The sequence below is a fragment of the Aythya fuligula genome, chromosome 17 (assembly GCF_009819795.1).
Source record: "Aythya fuligula isolate bAytFul2 chromosome 17, bAytFul2.pri, whole genome shotgun sequence".
NCBI classification, from domain to species: Eukaryota; Metazoa; Chordata; class Aves; order Anseriformes; family Anatidae; genus Aythya; species Aythya fuligula.
In genome coordinates, this window is record NC_045575.1 from 5985491 (window position 1) to 6003418 (window position 17928).

At 43.2% G+C, this 17928-nt stretch overlaps 1 protein-coding gene across 1 annotated transcript in view; it reads right to left on the reverse strand.

Annotated features, from left to right (window-relative positions):
* Positions 1–4531: 4531 nt before the first annotated feature.
* Positions 4532–17928, reverse strand: part of RNFT2 (ring finger protein, transmembrane 2) — a 33800-nt gene continuing 20403 nt past the window's right edge. Inside the window, exons 8-11 of the mRNA XM_032199278.1 lie at positions 15182–15331; positions 10627–10692; positions 9536–9637; positions 4532–7872 (exon numbers count right to left, since the gene is read on the reverse strand). Coding sequence (XP_032055169.1) covers positions 7738–7872; positions 9536–9637; positions 10627–10692; positions 15182–15331 — 453 coding nt within the window. The 3' untranslated portion in view covers positions 4532–7737. The remainder of the gene's footprint in view (positions 7873–9535; positions 9638–10626; positions 10693–15181; positions 15332–17928) is intronic.

A 17928-nucleotide genomic window follows, 5' to 3' on the forward strand; every position in this document is an offset into this window, starting at 1 on the left:
CCAGCCTAGTACTGAGCACTTTTTTTCTTGCAGCCAAAACTACCTGTCAGATTCAGGATACCTTCCAGAAGCTATTTACGGTAATTCTTAGGTACATTTTTTAGAAACATTTTTCCTGGCTTCAGATATTTGCAGCACAAAATTAACCTTCACATGGCAGGGGTGAATTTTCAAAGGCATAAAGGGATGTCAAGATTCCAGTTTCCAAAGTTTGGCTCCTTGTCTTTTAAAAATACTTTCTAACCCCTGCCCAATCAAGGAACAAACCGAGCAGTTGCTATGTCCCAGTCAAACTTTGCATTTTTGACTACTGCAGGAGAAATGTTTCTAAGCAATCTAAAAGCTAAATTCTCTCTTTATCAAATATTCACCAATGTGTTTTGGGCACCTGCACACATATTCATGGGAATTATTGATCCAAGTCAATTCACAAACAGCAGAAAGGGCTACGCTGAAAGAGCAAATTGTTGCTAATGAATAACCTTGCCCTACTTTATTTTATGTGCAGTGGTGGGAGGGATCATGTAGCTAAGTGTATTTTGTCTATTGATAGAGTTTGGATGGCCTCAGAACCACAGGGACTACATCCACCGATAAAACATTTTTCTACCATTTTTGGCCTGATGCTCACTAATACTAGGCATCCTGTATTCCTTCCTGGCTCAGTCTCTGATCAGAATAAGAATTCTTCTAGCAAATGGAGGAGCCTCAGTTGATTTCAGCAGGGTTGCAAGTGCTGGATTAGTGACTGCTGGATCAGGCATAGTCTTAAAAATACAATCTTCTGCAAATCACTCAAACAAGGAAGCGAACTTGTGTGTTCCTGTATTGCACAATAGTCAAATTTGAACAGAAAATAATTGATTGGGAAGACTGGATGCATAATTTTGCTACAGAGGACACATAACCTGAAGGGGGCCTTCCCTTTACCCCTTCTCTCACCCTGTGTGTGTACCCCATACACGGAGGTAGCCTTGTGACAACACAGCCAACAGAGGAGCTAGCTTACATTTCTCAGTTTCAAGTATGAGGGCTCTCCCACATTTCCTCACCCTTAACAATTACTATTAGCTCCTGAGATCTGAATGTTTTAATAAACTACTAACCTGGAATGTGCATTACTTTTCCCTTGCATCTTCTGTGCATACGGTTTGCACTACCACTGTTTTATCCTGCCATGCTGGCTATTTGAGCTTGCAGCCTTGAGACTTCTTGCAGCATTTTTTCCCAAAGAGGCAGTTCCCCTGAAACACTACAGCACACAGCAAAGGAAAGAAAAAAGAAAGTTCTGTTCTTATCCCTTTGGGAAAGCCCCTTAAATCAGTGACCAACCTTAGCACAAAGTGATTGGCTAATCTTCCCGAGTCCTAACTCACCATGGACAAGCTTTTCTGAAAAACAAGCAACCGAACCAAACCAAAAACAAACAAAACAAAACAGAACTCCCAGGGAACCAGCCTCTTCCTTGGTTGTTCCCAACATTCAGCCACAATGGCAGAAGGCATGCTGCCTGTTGTTACTCTCATGAAATAAGAACCAAATCTATGGTGCTTCCCAAGTATAAACAAGAGCAGGAACAGACTCCAGATCCTGCTTTAATCCTGATTTGCTTCACTTTTGTAGTTCTAAATGGGATGTTTGATGTGAACCAAGGGTTAACTTTTGGAGACTTTCATCTATTAGTTGCTGGGTCAAGCAAGCTTTGCTAGAGAAACAGCTTACCAGCACTTTATAGCTAGCATTCACTGTACATAAATGGAATTACTTAATAGAGGGTATGTATTTGTCAAAGCCTTACATTTTCTGGTATAATTGCTATTCTTGAATGCCTCCATTTTTTGAAAAGGGGTGTTTTTATCCTTTTTAAAATACCTGATTTAACCCTGGTTGATGTTTGTACTAGAAAAGAAAGCATGCTGTATACTCCCCTAGTGCTGTTCATACTGCATCACAACAGCTGTGTGAGGTGGTGGGGGGTTTCTGTACCTTCCTCATGGGTAGGAAACCAGCACAGTTCCTCTCTTTCTCTCTCCTTTTTTTTTTTTTTTTTTTTTTTTCAGCAGCCAAGAAGTCATTGATTTTGATTAGCTTCGCAGTTGTGCCTCGGTGAAGACTGGGGAGTGCTCTCTAAATGAAAAAAAAGACCTCATCTTAGGTTTCAGCAGACGGTGCGTGTGCAAGCCAGAGGAGGAGGTTATGAGATCATAGTCTATATAGAACACTGCATAATGTGGCTGTGAGGAAAGTCTTTATTAATTTTTAAAGCAGCACTCCACCAAGATAGCTCCTATCACATATTGGAATTTCATATTTCAAGTTAAAAAAGCAGTACAGCATGGACCACTAATCAGTTCCTCTCCCCTGACTGTTAGAAGAAGTCACTTGGCCAAATTAATTCTAGGATATCACCACTGTCTGATTACAGACAGCTGCGTTACACCCAGGACAGAATTTAGTCTATTGATTCCAGATTCCTTCTCAGAATTATTTTCTGTAGGTAAGAAAATATGGAATGGGACCAGTTCTACCTCTTATGTTGTACAGGAACAGCAGTGCCTCCTAGGACAAGCATCACCCAATAAAAACATAGAGCAAATCACCCAAATCAATGAGTTGCCAGTGATGAGGAATGAGAAACCCATCGTGCTTCTGTTTTAGAGCATGTAGGCATGCAGAAATTATCCTAATTTAGCTAAGCCCATTACTAAAGCAATTTACTTAAATCACAAACACTTGTTAAATCAGTTTAATCTGATTTGTGAATTTGTTTTTTTTTTTCTATACCATGCTAAAATTATAACTTCAGTGCAAAAGCAGAAGCTGTATCTTCTACTGGAAATGATTAGAAGCAGATTTAGTTAAACTGATGCAGATTCTATATCCACAAACACCTTGGCACCAGGCACTTTCCCTGCTGCCTCGTAAGATGAAACAATTTGTTCAATGCTGCTATTGCCATTAGCCCTTGGAGGTTGAACAGGCAGAGGAGAATCTCCCTCTGGGAGGCAGTGGAGAAAAGGGAAGCAAAACCAAAGGAGATCCTTTCTGAAATTCTGCTGTACCATGTACAAAATGGCTAACAGTGAGGACAGGATAACACATCTACCTTAATATGTATTTTTAATTTTTTCTACAAATGGTTTTGAGAAAACAGCTGTCCACAATTGTAACAGAAGCCTGGGTGTATGTAACAAACTACCTGTGGTTCCCAGTGAAGCCCACATTTTTTGTAGGCACACCAAAACTTCATGGTTATATTCTACCTCCACAACTGGTTGAACAATACCTTAACAACTGTTCTTAGAGCAAATTTGATTTTGAATCCAAGCTTCAAAACTCAGCCTCATTCTCTGCCTCAGTGTAACACTCTGAAAGTTCACTGCTTTCTGTATGCTGAGTTAAATTTGTTCCTCTCTCTCTGTACAACAGGTTAGGAGACACTGGCCACATGAACTCAAAATCCAAAAGCCTAGGGAAGTCTAAATAAGGTAGGACTTGATCTTAGGAAAACACTAGTCTGAGTGGAGGAGAGGAATCCTCACATGATGCTTCTACCTTGCTCTTCTAATTCCATGCTGGTCTGAATGTGCAAGACATTTTAATTCAAAGGGCTATCTTTGCTTATAGTACAGGTTTATTCCTGTGCCTGGCATAAGACACTTCTGTGCTTCTTCCCTCTGCCTATCCTACTGGCTTGAACCACGTTCCACCTGCATAAAAAGAATCTCCATCAGTATGTACTCCAAATGCACTCCTAAATTCGTGTCTTCCGAACTACAGCTCTGCCCTTAGCAGTTGTGGGAAAAAGCTGACTGTTCCAAAGGTACAGAATTTGCATTCTCCATCTGCAAGATAAATTCAAAACTACAAAATTGAAAAAAATGGTGAATATTTTTTCTGACAATATTTATTTGAAAACAAGAGTGAATTTTCACTTAACTCCAATCACGCTTCTTCAGCGTTCACTCTGCATAAATACTTGAGTACTTGAATTTCACAAGTTTTTAAATATTTACAGGAAGTGACTTTGGAGCTTGACAAATATTCACTGAAAGCTTCTGGGTATTGAACTGTCAATCTCCATGCATTATTGGTTACAGATGCCACCTAACTGCAATGGGATTTAGTTTTCATGGATATTCACAGCATAAACTTTCCAAACAATTTGAAAACTGCAGTTTATTTCAAGAAGAAATCTCCCCATCACCTTAAATCCTTAGGACATCTGAAAAATTTCCAGTCTGCTCCCAGATGCATTTCTAACAGAATAAAATTGATGAAATGCAGTGAATACACAATTCCTTGCACATTACTGATTTAGTACTATTTGGATGTAAACTCTTGCAGAGTCACTGTGCAAGTTTCCACCCTCATAAAAGCAAGAGCAAAGCCTATACTTACTGTTGATACAAATCCACAAAGTCTCCTGTTTATAGTTGGATGTGGCTTCTCTTTTGTAAAAGGAATTTCATATGTTGAGACTCTTTGTACATATTTATAATGACTTTATTAAAAAAAAGAAAAACTACTGTTAAATGGCAAAAAAGGCTCCGGCTTTTATTTTCCACTCTAAAATTTGACAGAATAATTTCCTTTCACAACCCTGTCTTCCCATGGAAATCAACAGAAGTTCCTCATCAGTTGTCACCCCTGCACATCTTAAGGTCATATGTCATGTTTTAGGAGGGTAGAATTATCCTGCCCGACAAAACCGTCACCGTAACTTAGCTGAGGAGGGAGAGTTTGGCAGACTGCTGACCCCACAGAGCTGTCATTTCCACAGTGTCCAGGCCCCAAAATAGGGACAGAAGGATGTTGTTTTAATTTAACAGCTACATAATAGTGGCTTATAGTGAATTCTTCAATTTTGTGGGACTTAGATTTGATCTTTGTTGGGCTTCCACCAGAATAAATATCCACAGCATAAAGTTTCACCTTACATTTAACACTAATTAATCTTAACAGAGAGGTGGAGTTCTGGATGGTCCACAGAGTCTCAGGCACTCATGCCCTCTCAGATACAGGCTCTTCCCATACTGAAGGCCTCACGTACAGATCACAGTGCTCCATTTTGTCACTGATATAGCGCACTAAATAGCAACAAAAGCCTTCTGTCTCAAAGGTTAGCCAAACAGCAGCTTTCCTGAGTTTCTGTTGTATTAAGAAAATGGAGCCCTGCAATGAGTTACATGCACACAGGTGTCAGATACCACTGAAACAAATCACCAGAGGAGCCAGCCATCTGTATGGGAACCAGAATGCTGCTTTATAATAGAGGGGGAAAGCAAAAATCAAGAATCTCTGAGATGAAGAAAATGAAAAGCAGTAGAAGTTCTTCAAAAAATTGTGGTGCCAGTGCAGGGATTCTTACATGGGTACCACAAGCATGCAAGGTACAGGGCAATTCTTCCCCTGTGTATTGGTATCAAGTCTTACCACAAGACCTTTTCCGAGTCCTTGGGCTGTAGCAAAGGGTTTGAAGTATGTGACAGTCCTCTCTTACTCGGATTGCTGACTGGGAAAAAGTGGCCAATAAAGAAAAAATGTAAAAAAAGAGAAGGACTATAAGAATGGCAAAATATATTCCCCATGTGTTCTTGTTGATTACCTTCCTCCTTTATCACTAAACTAAACTAAATAAATAAATAATGTTGAACCAGTGCTACAAATGCTATTTGTAGTTTTAGGCTCATACTGACCTTTTCATACTCTCTCCTAATACATTTTCCAGGAGCATTTAGAAAAACATCAGAATTAGAGGTAGCTTTTCAAACATTTCAAAAGCAGACACTACCAACCTTTTAATTAATTGGCATAGCACTGAGAACTGAAGCCGAAGACTTTCATATTAAATTAGTCTGCTGGCAGACACAGGAATTTTCCCTTTTCCCGGTGAATATACCAGACTATCACGCAGAACATTTTTATGCCCACTGAAAACCTCACTTTCTTCCTTCCCGAACTCTCTTTCTCCATCCCAGAAAGTCTAATACCACTGGAGACAGCCACTGGATTCCTTGGCTCAGTTTTCCACTGTCATGGGATCCATTTGACGAGAATCAAATTGCTTTGTTATGAAAAGTAAAGCTATTCCTCCTCTATTTCCCTGTATCTCTCAGACCAGATTTGGACTATCTTCCCCGCTCAGGCTCTGCCTCTCATCATTTCTCCTCTAGCCATACTTAACTATTATTTCCAAAGAAATGTTGAGCCTTAATCCTGTTACCGTTAGCTCCTGTTTGCTTTAATTCTTCTCCCTGTGGAGTTTCACGGCAGGAGGGGAAGGCAGTCGGTATGCACACACAGGCTCATTTCCCCCAGGTACAGTTCTTCCTGATTATCCACTCAAGTGGGATTGTAACCTTACGGCCATTTCCATAGCAATGAGCACTGGAAGATGCCACAGTTGCCTAATGAGGCACTTTCTCTGGGCATGCAGCAAAAAGCAGAGGTTGTTTAGTGATGGAGAAAGCTCCAGCAAAGGAACAGCAACTCAATTTGCATGCAAGTGCTCCTGCAGCACCCTCAGTAGAGATGGAAATTGCAGCAATCTCTTCTTTCTCAGCTACCAAGTATGTTAATTCTCCTGTTAACAATACAAGGCATCTCCTCAAAGAGCTTTTTCTGAAGAGGAGGTGTTACAATCAAGTCTCCACCTCACAGGTGGATTATCCAGCTTGTGTATAAACCAGGCTGGCTCCTGAAGCAATGCAGCTGCTTCTGTATAATTCTGCCCTCCAGCTACTAAGTCTCACTAAATCCTGTCTCTCCAGGGGGCCCTGTATCCTGGTGCCCCAGTCTTTCTGGTAGAAACAGCGCTATGTGGCCTCAGTGCTGCATGAGTGCACTTCTGGTTTTGGACCCACACAGGTTCTGGATGCTGAGGGGTGCTGGATTTTAAAGCCAGTAAGCCTTGCCCCAAGTGGCTATGCTGAGATACTTTAAGTTGTGAGATGGTCTTGCTTAGGACCTTAACTTCTCACATAGTCCAATCAACCGACTTTAATCTCTCCTTGCCTCCCACGATTCTCCCCAGATGCTAGGAAATCAGAAAATCTGATCATGAAAATTAAAGAGGAAAAACACTCCCAAGAGAAGCAAGTGTCAGTTCCAGCGTCACTAGCATGGTCTTTTCATGAAGGTGACAACACACGATTTGTGGAATTAATATAGAAACAGGGCTGTTGAGAAATGACATTTCTCCAACCCCCAAATAATCTTTGGGCATGCAATTCTGAAGTGGTATTTTGGAAGAGTTCTGAACAGGTAATGTAGCAGCAACTGTGTAATTCTATGAAGCTACAGATACAGGGAAGTTAGAGACATTTAATGTGGAAAATCTCACCCATGGTTTGAGCCAGAGAACAACAGCCTTTTTCTAGTACACCAGGTTATACACGTGCAGTGGTGAATTGACAGTACACTCTCCTTATACATGCAGTATTTACATACACTAAAAGGACAGAAAAAAAGGAAACACACCAAGCAGTTTATAACCATGTAAGTTCAGGAAAAAACCCTGGCTGTAGCTTAGCCATGGAGGTTGCCACAACACAAAACACATCTTACTTGCCTTTGAGGGTAAAACTTCTGGCTAGTAACAATTGTTGTTCTATTGGTTCTTGGAGAAACAGAGCTGGAAGAAACACTAGGCAATGAAACAGGGGCATAGGATCACCAGATTTCTGTCTCTTCCTTTTCTCCACGTGTCAGTCCATTTGTTGGTATGTGTTGGTTTTAATACACCTGGAAATGAGCAGAGGTGGTGCCATCTTTCCAGCAACGCAGGGTTTCTACCGTGACAGAACGACAAAGAGGACAGGTCTTCTCCCTGTCAAACCAGAGGCAGAGGCATTCTTCACAAAACACATGCTGTGGAGACAAAAGGGCAACATCATGATGCAGGCAGGAGGTCCAGTCTTGTCACTAAGCAGAATGCACACTCCACAGCACAGTCGTGGGACCAGGGAACCATTCAGGTTCACATGGACAGTGCAGCCAACTAGCAATACTCAAGTGATATGAAAAATAAAGCCCAGAATTATTAGTACATCAGTTTGCCAAAGCTAATGAGATATTACTCTGTTTCTTAGTATATCAATAGAAAGAAACACTAAAAAAAGCCTCGAACATTTGGGCTAATGAAGTAACTGAGAGCAGAAACAGGTTTTCTTTCTAACTTTTCTTTACCCTGTTTCAACCCTCAGATCCCTGGGTTATTTTACAAGTCAAACAACTTCCTTTCCTTCTCCTATCCCTTATGGCATTTGTTTCTGCTCATGTCACCCAGTCCCAGTCGGTAGCTTCCACAGTCCCAATTTCCCCTCTATAAGAGTCAGTTTTTGCCCCTTATCTTCTCTCATTTCCATCCTGAGCCACGACAGGATTCTCCCTCCAGCCTACCCTGGGTTTGAAACAGAGATAAGGAGGGATTGCTGTCCAGGACACAACCTCAGCTAGACCCAGACTGGAAGAGCAGGAAGGGGAAAGGGATTTCTAGAATCAGTGAGAAGCTCAGACCTCCTCAACACATGTGGAGTCAGCAGAAATGTTGTTCATCAAAATCTCAGCTCTGACAAGCACATGCAAAAATAGCTTCCTCTGGGGCTTACAGCTTGATAACATCTGCACAGATGTTCACAGGAATAGTAAGAGGCATGCTTGATGCATAGGTGACCTACTTGATTGATTCTGAACTTCCTCTTCCAAAGGATGAGAATGCTAGAGCTCTTCAAACAAGGGCTCTAAAGCTTTATTTTGACATCACAAGAGAGCAGGTGACTCCATCAAGGTTTTCCCGCACATACCCACACCTCACCTGGAGACGATCTGCAGGATGCAGAATTTCAACCCTAACAGGCGAGAGAAAACCTTGGGGAAGCACCAGCGATCTCACCACTAGGGAATGCCTTCAGCTGGCCTCTGACAGATGACCAAAACACGTCAGTGTGGTGTGTTCACAGGGTTTTAACAACACCGGGTTAGGACTGCTGCATTACTCAGAGCATGACATTCTTAAGCTTTAAGTTTTGCCAGTGTTTACCAAATGAGAACAATCCCCACATACTGGCAGGGGTGACCAACTTCTATAGGCAGAACTACTTGTATTCCTGGCCAGGTGTTCAGACACCACAGTTACACAGTGCTGCACCAGTATTAATGCTCCCTATCAGGCTCATTCTGGATCTGTTCCCCTCTCAGAGCTCTTGCTCATAATTCAGCTGGCCTATTGACTAGCCAGTCTCCCCAAGGGTCAGATAAAAATGTCTTGCATTCCAGAGCCAAGGTCTGGACTGCCAACTGGCAGTCCCTGGACTACAAGGCTGATCTTTTCCATCTCAACTGCTATAATCAGACCCTACAGAGTGGAGTTCACATGGCTCAGCTCTCATGAATCACTGGCTATCTGGAAGAGGGCGATAAATATCCACTAGGGCCTAGACCAAGACCCAGCAAGAGCTTTTAGAATTACCTAGGCTAACTGTGCCTAGAAATGCCAACAGGAGAACCTGATGGGGGAAGCTTGGAATCTTACCTGGCACATAAGGATCAAAGGTTCCCTGAACTCTGCTTGGCAAATGGCACAGATGTCACCTGCCTCACTGCACTGCTGGCTGGTGGCACGAACTCCATAGGTCTGTTAGGAAGAAGGGGAAAAAAAGCCATTGTCAAGAGGTTTGAAGATAACCTGGTTTGTGTCTGAGAAAACCCATAGATCATGTTTTTCATACACAGATATGTATGTGTATGTACAGGGAAGGGAGATTTAGGGATCAGCATGCAGAACACAGGGAAACTGCAGTTGTGTGTTCTCTGTCTTGTTACCCCCTCGAGCTGACTCCATCTTTTAGTGTTTCCACTTATGGAGCAATGATAATGAAATTTAATGAGCTCAACAGGGAGCTGAAAGGATTAATTCAGCATCATTTGCAGAGGTGTTTAGATAGTGGGAGGTATTATTATTAGCAAGTTAGACAATAGACGAAAGAATTAACAGCAGCAGCACCCACAGGCTTCTCACTTTTCTTCTTAAGTACTGTAAAGTAAATGTTGCTTCTCCTACTGTAACAATAATAGGGGAAATGGAAACATGCTGAGGAAGAATGACCAGCCCAAACCCCCAGAATAAGCAAGGCAAACTCTAACAGACTTGTATGATGTTATGTTCCCTTCCTATACAGTCTGTGGTTTTACCATTGTAAAATACAAATAACAGTGTTTCACTGCAACAGATCTGAATGTCAGTGCTAGGCAATGTAGCATCTCTTAAAGGCACTGCACATCAGGCACTATGTACATTTATTTAAAATCCTTCTCACACTCTGAAGCTCAAAGTTTTGCCAGCTTGTGTGGCTTTCATGTCAATGGATTAATCCATATTACACAAGGCTTCCAATCGGACTAGGAAAGCCAGACTTGCAACAACCTATTTACCATAGCTGGGACAGGGCAGATATCAGAAAAAGTTCCTAACACCCCTGACAGGAGATACCAGCTTATCGAGCCATGGGACAAGAAGTTATTTTATTCTATGATCGTGATATGCTGAACAATTTTCAACTCCATCATTCATTAGTAACATGGTTTCACCTAGGAAACTGTTCTGTGAAACCTATGACTACTTACCTGTGGGGTGCAAAGGACTTTCAGTGCCTTCCGGACACTTCCCACACGACCACAGATGTCAAAAGACTGCAATAAAGACATTAAATTTTAGATATTTTTCACAAAACATGTGTATGTGTGCATACAGTTCAGAAACTCAGGACACACGTGGCAGAGTTTCTGCAAATGGATTCTCAGTGGGAACAAAGATCCTCAATAACAATAGTGCCAAAAATATTTCATGGTGATTGTGAAATATGTAGTAAAGGTGAATCGATGGTGCAGCAAGGTAGCCAACAAAAAACCTCTGGCAACAACGGGTTGCAAATCAGTAACTTTAAAGTACAAAAAAGAGATTATGGGGTAGTGGTGGGGTAAATTGCCCATCCTCCCTAGGTAGGAAAGGGCTAAAATGGACCCATTCCCACCCTGAGTCTCTGAAAAGCCCAGAAATAAGGCTAGAGGACATTGTGGTTATCCTGAGAGCGAGGGAAGGAGAGGCTACCTTTTTACATGGAAGAGGTAAGAAATTGCTTTCCGCAGCCTCTGGGGAGAAGGAGGATTTCCAGGGCTGTGAGGCTCTGCCACACACTTTGATACTTCAGGGCCCAGATGATATTAAGAGAGAAGGAGTGGGAATTGCCCATCCTGCTGCAGGGACAGATTTAGTGATTAAATACTACCAAGAGAAGAAAAGCCTGAGGAATGTGAAGCAGGACGGAGGCTGGCTTGCTCCCATCTGCCTAAAGAGTGAGGAACTTTAAATGCCTGGAAGGGAACGAGCTACCAGCACCTTGGTGCTTGCACACAGCCAAAGATGGCCAAGAGCAGGGACAGCACCAGGTCCTTCTCCTTCCCCCTCCCTGCACTGCCCAGCAAACATGATGTAACTGCATCTGGAGAGCAGTGCTCCTCATTACAGACTAAAAGCAGTTCAGAGAAGGGCAGAAAATGAGCCTGCAGAAAATGATTTCTGAAAAGAGACTGAAATACATAAATATTTACAGCTTGGCGAAGCAATACCAAAGTGTGGGGAAAAGATGATAAACTTCCTCCAAATATCTGGGGGCTCAGCAAGAGAGCAGACACGCAGCATCCTTAAAGTGAGGACAGAGTAATACTACTAAAAGGGAAAACGGCTTGGAAACCTAATCCAATTTGCCATCTTCCCTGTCTGCTGGCAGGATGCAGAGAGAAAGATACTATGAACTAGACAAGATAGAAAGAAACGATTGGGCAAAGAACAGCCCTGCATTAGTTGGGAAAAGGGCCAGATGACATAACGGGACCTTTCCATTTCTAACCTGAGTGAGGAGCAGCCTGGAGGGCAGGGGAAGACGCGGTGCAGAATACGCAGAGTTGTAGTGGACTTGCAGTACAGAGGCACCAAAATGCCTGGGGTTGGCTTTCTATTTTTTTTTCTAGCATGATTAAGTGGGCTCACTGCAGGGAATGCCAATGAGATCATCGTGCAATAGACGTGGAATCAAATGAAGGCACCAATAATGCTTCCAGTCAGCATGTAAAAGGCTCCCAGGGTCCTTCCAGTAATGCTTCCAGTCAGCAACTAGCACTTGAGGCTGCCGACTGCTACAGACTTTTTATCTTCTAACACGGGCAGGGATCAGCTCTCTCCCACAGTACAGTTCACAGCTTTTTTCTGGTTGCTTTGCTTATAACAGGACTTTTAACACCTTTCCCCTGGTTCTGATATCTCTGATTCTCTCAGCCCATTCCCCCCCTTCAACTTTATTTCCCCTGGACTTTCCTGTACCCCCCTAAATGCACGTTTCACTAGTTCCTTTAACATCCCTTTATCTCCCCATGCACTGAAGACTACGTTGCATCAGTTGTCTTTCTAGCAATAGGACTGCAACAGCTGGGTTCAGTGCCTGCTCTCTTGTCAATGGAAGAGCTACTGTAGAATTAATTGCCATCACCCCCCTTCTAACTATGCTGAAGAGCATGTGTCTGAGGTAGGGTTCAACTCACAGCCTGAACAAAGCAAACACCTACTGTTATACCACTCAGCCATTTTCTCCCCCTCAATACCACTCCTACCCTCAGTCAAAGGCTTCTGTCCAGGACAGGCAAGTATAAGACCTGGATGCCCCTACTTACGAACATCTGGGATTTCTTTGCCGAAATCAGAGGTTCACACCAGAGACACCAAGACAGCTCCCACTAGCTGCACTATACGCAATCTTCGGAAAGCCAAGTCTGCTCTTTGTGTGGGGAGAGGGGACGCAGCCCTAGCTAAGCCCTGGATGTTTGCCAGAAGCACAGAAGGCCTGAGTGCCAAATTGGCTTCTGTGGTTTTTCTAATGTGGTTTGTGGCTTTGCTAATGTGGACTCCTTTGGGTATATTTTCTATGTCTCAGGCAAGGAATTAGACCTGCAGCTCTTGTGATAGTAGATGGGGTGCTCATACCTAGTATTTCATGACCTGCTTTGGAAGAGTGAGCTCCCATTACTCCTACTTTTCTCTCTCTCTCACTTCCAAGCAAAGTCTCCAACAGGGACAGGTCTAACCCTAACCCATACACAGCTGTGGTGCCAAGTTACTGCTACACACCAACATAGGACAGTAATATTCCTGGACAATAGAGAAAGCACCAAACCAATCCATACAGGACTGCTTGTACCTGTGCATAAGGGTCCTGAGTGCATTAATATGCCTTCATGGTTCTGATGAACTTCACCTGGGGTCTCCACCCCACATACCCTGCCCATGGGCTCAGGAGCTCTATTTAAGCTCATGTCTGTAGCTTCAGTTTCTCTTTAAGCTGTGCTATAGGAATGTTAGTTTCCAGTTTAGCTGTAAGTGTATTTACCTACAGGTTCTAATTATCTTGGCTTATCAATCCATAGAGTTCCAACCTTGACCATGAGCTTGTCTTATTACTATGGCTACACCCAGCAATCATGGGACTATGTCTGACCCTGGTTGCCTTCCTCTGATCATGGCCTGTGGATTAACTTCCTGCTGTTATCTTGTACCTGCTTCACTGCAAACTATTTACCTGAAGATTTGGGCTCTTCAGCCCTGGCCAGTGAGGCCATTGTCCTGCCACTTGTGTTCTGCTCAGCTCCCTTTCTCCCAGGGAGCAGCTGGCTCCCCACTACTCCTTGACACTGCGGTGATTTCTCCAGATGCAACAGACAGCACAACAAACTGCAGGTAAGCATCCCTTCTGCAGGTGTTCCTTCCTTTTTACAAGAAAGAATGACAGAAAGATCACCTGAAGTCTGCCCTTGATTTGTGATCTGCCTTCCTTGACCCCCACAAGGCCAGAAAGGCACGCAAGGGTGGGATACTGTTCTCCAGAAGAGATTCAGACAATAATACTTTTGAAAGGGGCAAAAATCCTCTCCTGTATCTCAGAACAGGAAATGTGTAGCTAAGAGTCACGATGAGTGTGTGGGGAACCACACTAGTTTCATATGTCTGTTATTCTGGCAGTGCTCTGTTTCTGGCTTGACTTGGCTGCAATGGGTCTGTGACCATCTTGCTTCCCATGACCTCCTCTGCTTATCTCTACAAAAGCTCTAAATCCCTCTACAGCAGGGTTTATATGCCCCATTTCTGTGCATATACAGGTATATCTCAGATAAGAACTGTAGTTTGACTTTACATGGTTTGGTAACCCATTAGCCTCTTGGAGCTCTTTTCAGCTGAGATATTTTCTCTCAGTTCTTCAGTCCCCCCCAGTCCCTTTCTCCTAGGGTGAGACAAGCATCAGAGGTGCAGCAAGCTAGACTCATGTGGCCTTCCTCAGAACTTTCTCAGAGGAATGGATAACAGGTCTACATTTGTTTCAGCTACTGCTCTGCCTAGGACAGGAATATTAGTTTCCAGTTCAGCCATAACCAAACAAAAGATAGCAACCCTAGGCAGAGCTGAATACACATAATTAGAAATACAGCTGTTTCTAGAGCTCACATTTGTGACTTGTCGTAGTCAGTCACACCTATTCATTTACAATTTTACAGGCAGACTCTGTGTTGTTTTTGTTTTTTTTTGAACTCCTTGCTTTTGAGCAAATGTAATGGCATTTGTCACTGAGATCCTGGACTTGTCTCAGCCACGCCAGAACTACTTGTTTTATCTAGGCAGGACTTGCAAGTCCCTTACTCTGCCTGCTGCACTCAGTACTGTGAATGACAGAGTACCTATTCTGCCTCAAAAGATAGAGACTTAAAAACATAACTGTTGCAACCCTCCTTTTAGTGCTGAATCTAGAAGTCTGGAGGTAGCTAACCTATCTTCTGATACTGGTCCCCCAAGGCTCCACTCCCATTCTCTTCTAGCCTTTATAGAAAGGGATTAGAAAACAGCAATGACTTCATCAGCCTGATGCAACACTGCATGAGCAATCACACATCTTTCTCTAGCTCACCAATGCCCACATAGTGGTAAAGCAAAATATTTTGACAACTGAAGCACAGGGTGTCCTCAGCAGCTGCAGCTTTCCTTCCTAAGTAGTGATGGCAACAATTTAAAGGTGTATTTATTCTCCTCAGCTGTGCTTCTTGCTCTGCTCTTGCTACAAATATTAATTGAGGTGGTACTCACCTTGCAGAGGCTATACAGGATGATCAGAATCCCTCCTAGGAAGTAGCTGCTGGATGGGTCATCTCCCATGATGTATTTATACCACAACTGGATGGGGACAAGGGATCGGAACAACTGGCTCAGCTCTTCAATAACCAAATAAAACTTTCCCTTTAAAAAAAGTGATAGATGGTTACTATCAGGAAATCAAAAGAGCATTTAACAGGTGCACGGCTTGAAGTTTATAGGACTTCTGTTCACTGTCTATCTATGTGCTCTGTTAAATGGTGCAAAGACCAGTGTATTCATAAGATGCATTTTTCTTTGCAGCCATCTAACCCAGTGCCTGGAAAGGATAACCCATATCACTGTTTCTTTGCTGTCACTGTGTTCCTCTTGTTCTTTGCCTTATCCAGCTATTGTTTTAAACTTCTGAGTCACAAACTTTTAGAGCAGGTTATGGATATATACCTCTTTGCATATCTGTACAGTGCTGCAGCGTGTTAGCAGTAGAGGTTAAGGTTTTCAGGGATTAATATGTAGATGCTATAAATAACGAGGAAGGGAATGCAAATGAGGTCTTTCACATGCTATACATCTTCTGAAGGTACAGGGATTTAAATGTAAGATGACACTGGTATTCCTGACAACATTGTACATCACCCAAAAAAATCAAATTAATTGCCTATTTCCCAATGTCCTTCCTCTTCTACTCTGGTGTTGGAGTGTTTACAGTACACAGATAAGGCTGGCTCTGAAAAACCATCAGGGCATTTTAAACTCAAAGATGCCAAACCTTTCTGAGGACCTTATGGAAGAAAAGTGTTTGTGTGAAGCACACTGGTGGGAATGTTTCCTGCAAAAGACTCAAAGATGTGATCACATCCTTTGCGAATCTTTGCCAAAGCTGTTCTTGCCATTCTGGTGTTCACTCCAATTAGAAAGCTTGCCTTCCTTGAAGGCCACCTGCAAGGTAGTAAAATCCCTCCTGACTTACCACAACCATGGGGTACAACTGAAATTTTCCTACAACAAGGTGCCTAAAACTAGGATCAACAAACTGGCTAAATAAGGCTACCTAATCTAGGGTCAAGGAAGGTATTTGTTCTGCCCCACATGGTTTAAAAGGAGAACAGTGCCAGTGGAGTAGGTCAGGGCAAGCTGTGAGTCAGAACTATGTCTAAACTGCAGTGACATTATTCAAACTGATTTTTTTTTTTTGATATGTCAAAATTCTTTTATTTGATAAGATCAGGGAGAAGGGGAAATTCCCCTGGAATTTTGCTGTGTTGTCCTAGTTAGCTTTGTCATCAGTGATGTCATCACGGGTCAGTTGTTAATTGGTGAGATTTGGAGAGGGGATTAAGTCCTCCCCGGTCCGCGAGGCTAGCGGCAGCCAGCGCCCTTCCCCTGGGTCTCAGAGATGAGATCACTCGGCAGGCCATCCTGCCGTACCGAACAAATCGAATCCTTCAGAGAGCTCTGGCATTCTCATGATCTCATATCCCCCCCGGGACAAGGAGTGAGGTCACACCAGCAGTTGCTAACGGACCTGGGCTGCTTTCTTCCTCCCCCCCCCCCCAATCCCCTCCTCCTTGCTAATCCCAGGTGGCATCACATAGCAAAAATGTAACAGCACCAATCTGGGGTCCTAAATGCAAGCAATTTATTAAATTAGCACAGAGGGCTCTATCCAGCCTCGTGCTTCAATACAATCATCGTTTATTTCTGGAGCCCTTGTGACAGAGGGTCGCAGTCTGCTAATGACTACGCTGTCACTTCCTTCCCTTCACACAGGCAGCTCTCCACCTCCCCCTCCTCAGCCAGCTCTGATGAAAGCTACCAGCAAGCTAGAGGCAGCAAGCTGCTTGCTTTCTGACTCCTTCCTCCCAACAGGCTCTCACTCAGCTTTTACTTAGCCTCACTTCCCCAGCAGGCTGGGCTAGGACAGGTCAGTGCTTACTCTCTCATTGCATCAGATGGAACTTCTGGATCCAGCATGCGGGGTGTCTGCGAGCTCCTTCCTCTGAAGCCTGACATCAGGGCAAAGCTGAAACCCTGCTAACTCAAAGCACTGACACACTGAAACACTGGAGCCCACAGCACAGCGTAAGGAAAGGTGGGTCACAGGCTGCAGAATCAGAAGTGGAAGAGTGGGGGCTCTAAAACGAACGTGCAGCAAGTAACAAATTTCAATTCTTTTTAGCCACAAAATTTCCCCACCTTTATGGAGCTTTCCAAATTCCTTTCTGTTATGATGTGAGCCTTGTTTTCATTGGTAACTGCAAGATACTGGGATTTCTTAGCAGCTAGATAATTAACACCCTTACAGGAGTGCAGCTAAACCTTTCAGTTGAGGCATCCTTCCATCCAGTCTATTACCACCATCCACTTGACCATTTAGGAGAGGTCTTTTGATAACCTTAGAGTGATTACAGCCAGGAGGAAGGAAGCAATACAAGGACAGCTGAGCAGCATTTAAAAGAGAACTAGAGCTCTAGTAAATGCTTACAAAAATAAGGCTTGTCAAGCATGTCAGTGCAACACCAGCCCTTTTTTAAGCTAGGAAAAGTGCCTAGAAAATCAGAAGTAATTCTGCAAAGGGCTGTGCCAGGAATAAATGGGGTCTTCTGAGCCAGAAGCTTAGAAAACAAGGTTGTAACCTACAATTTCATCAGCAGAATTTAGCTTTCTAACAGCAGTAACTCACTGTTAGCAGCACCCATCATTTGTAAATGCACCCAATACTCCTTTCTGTCTTCTGTTCT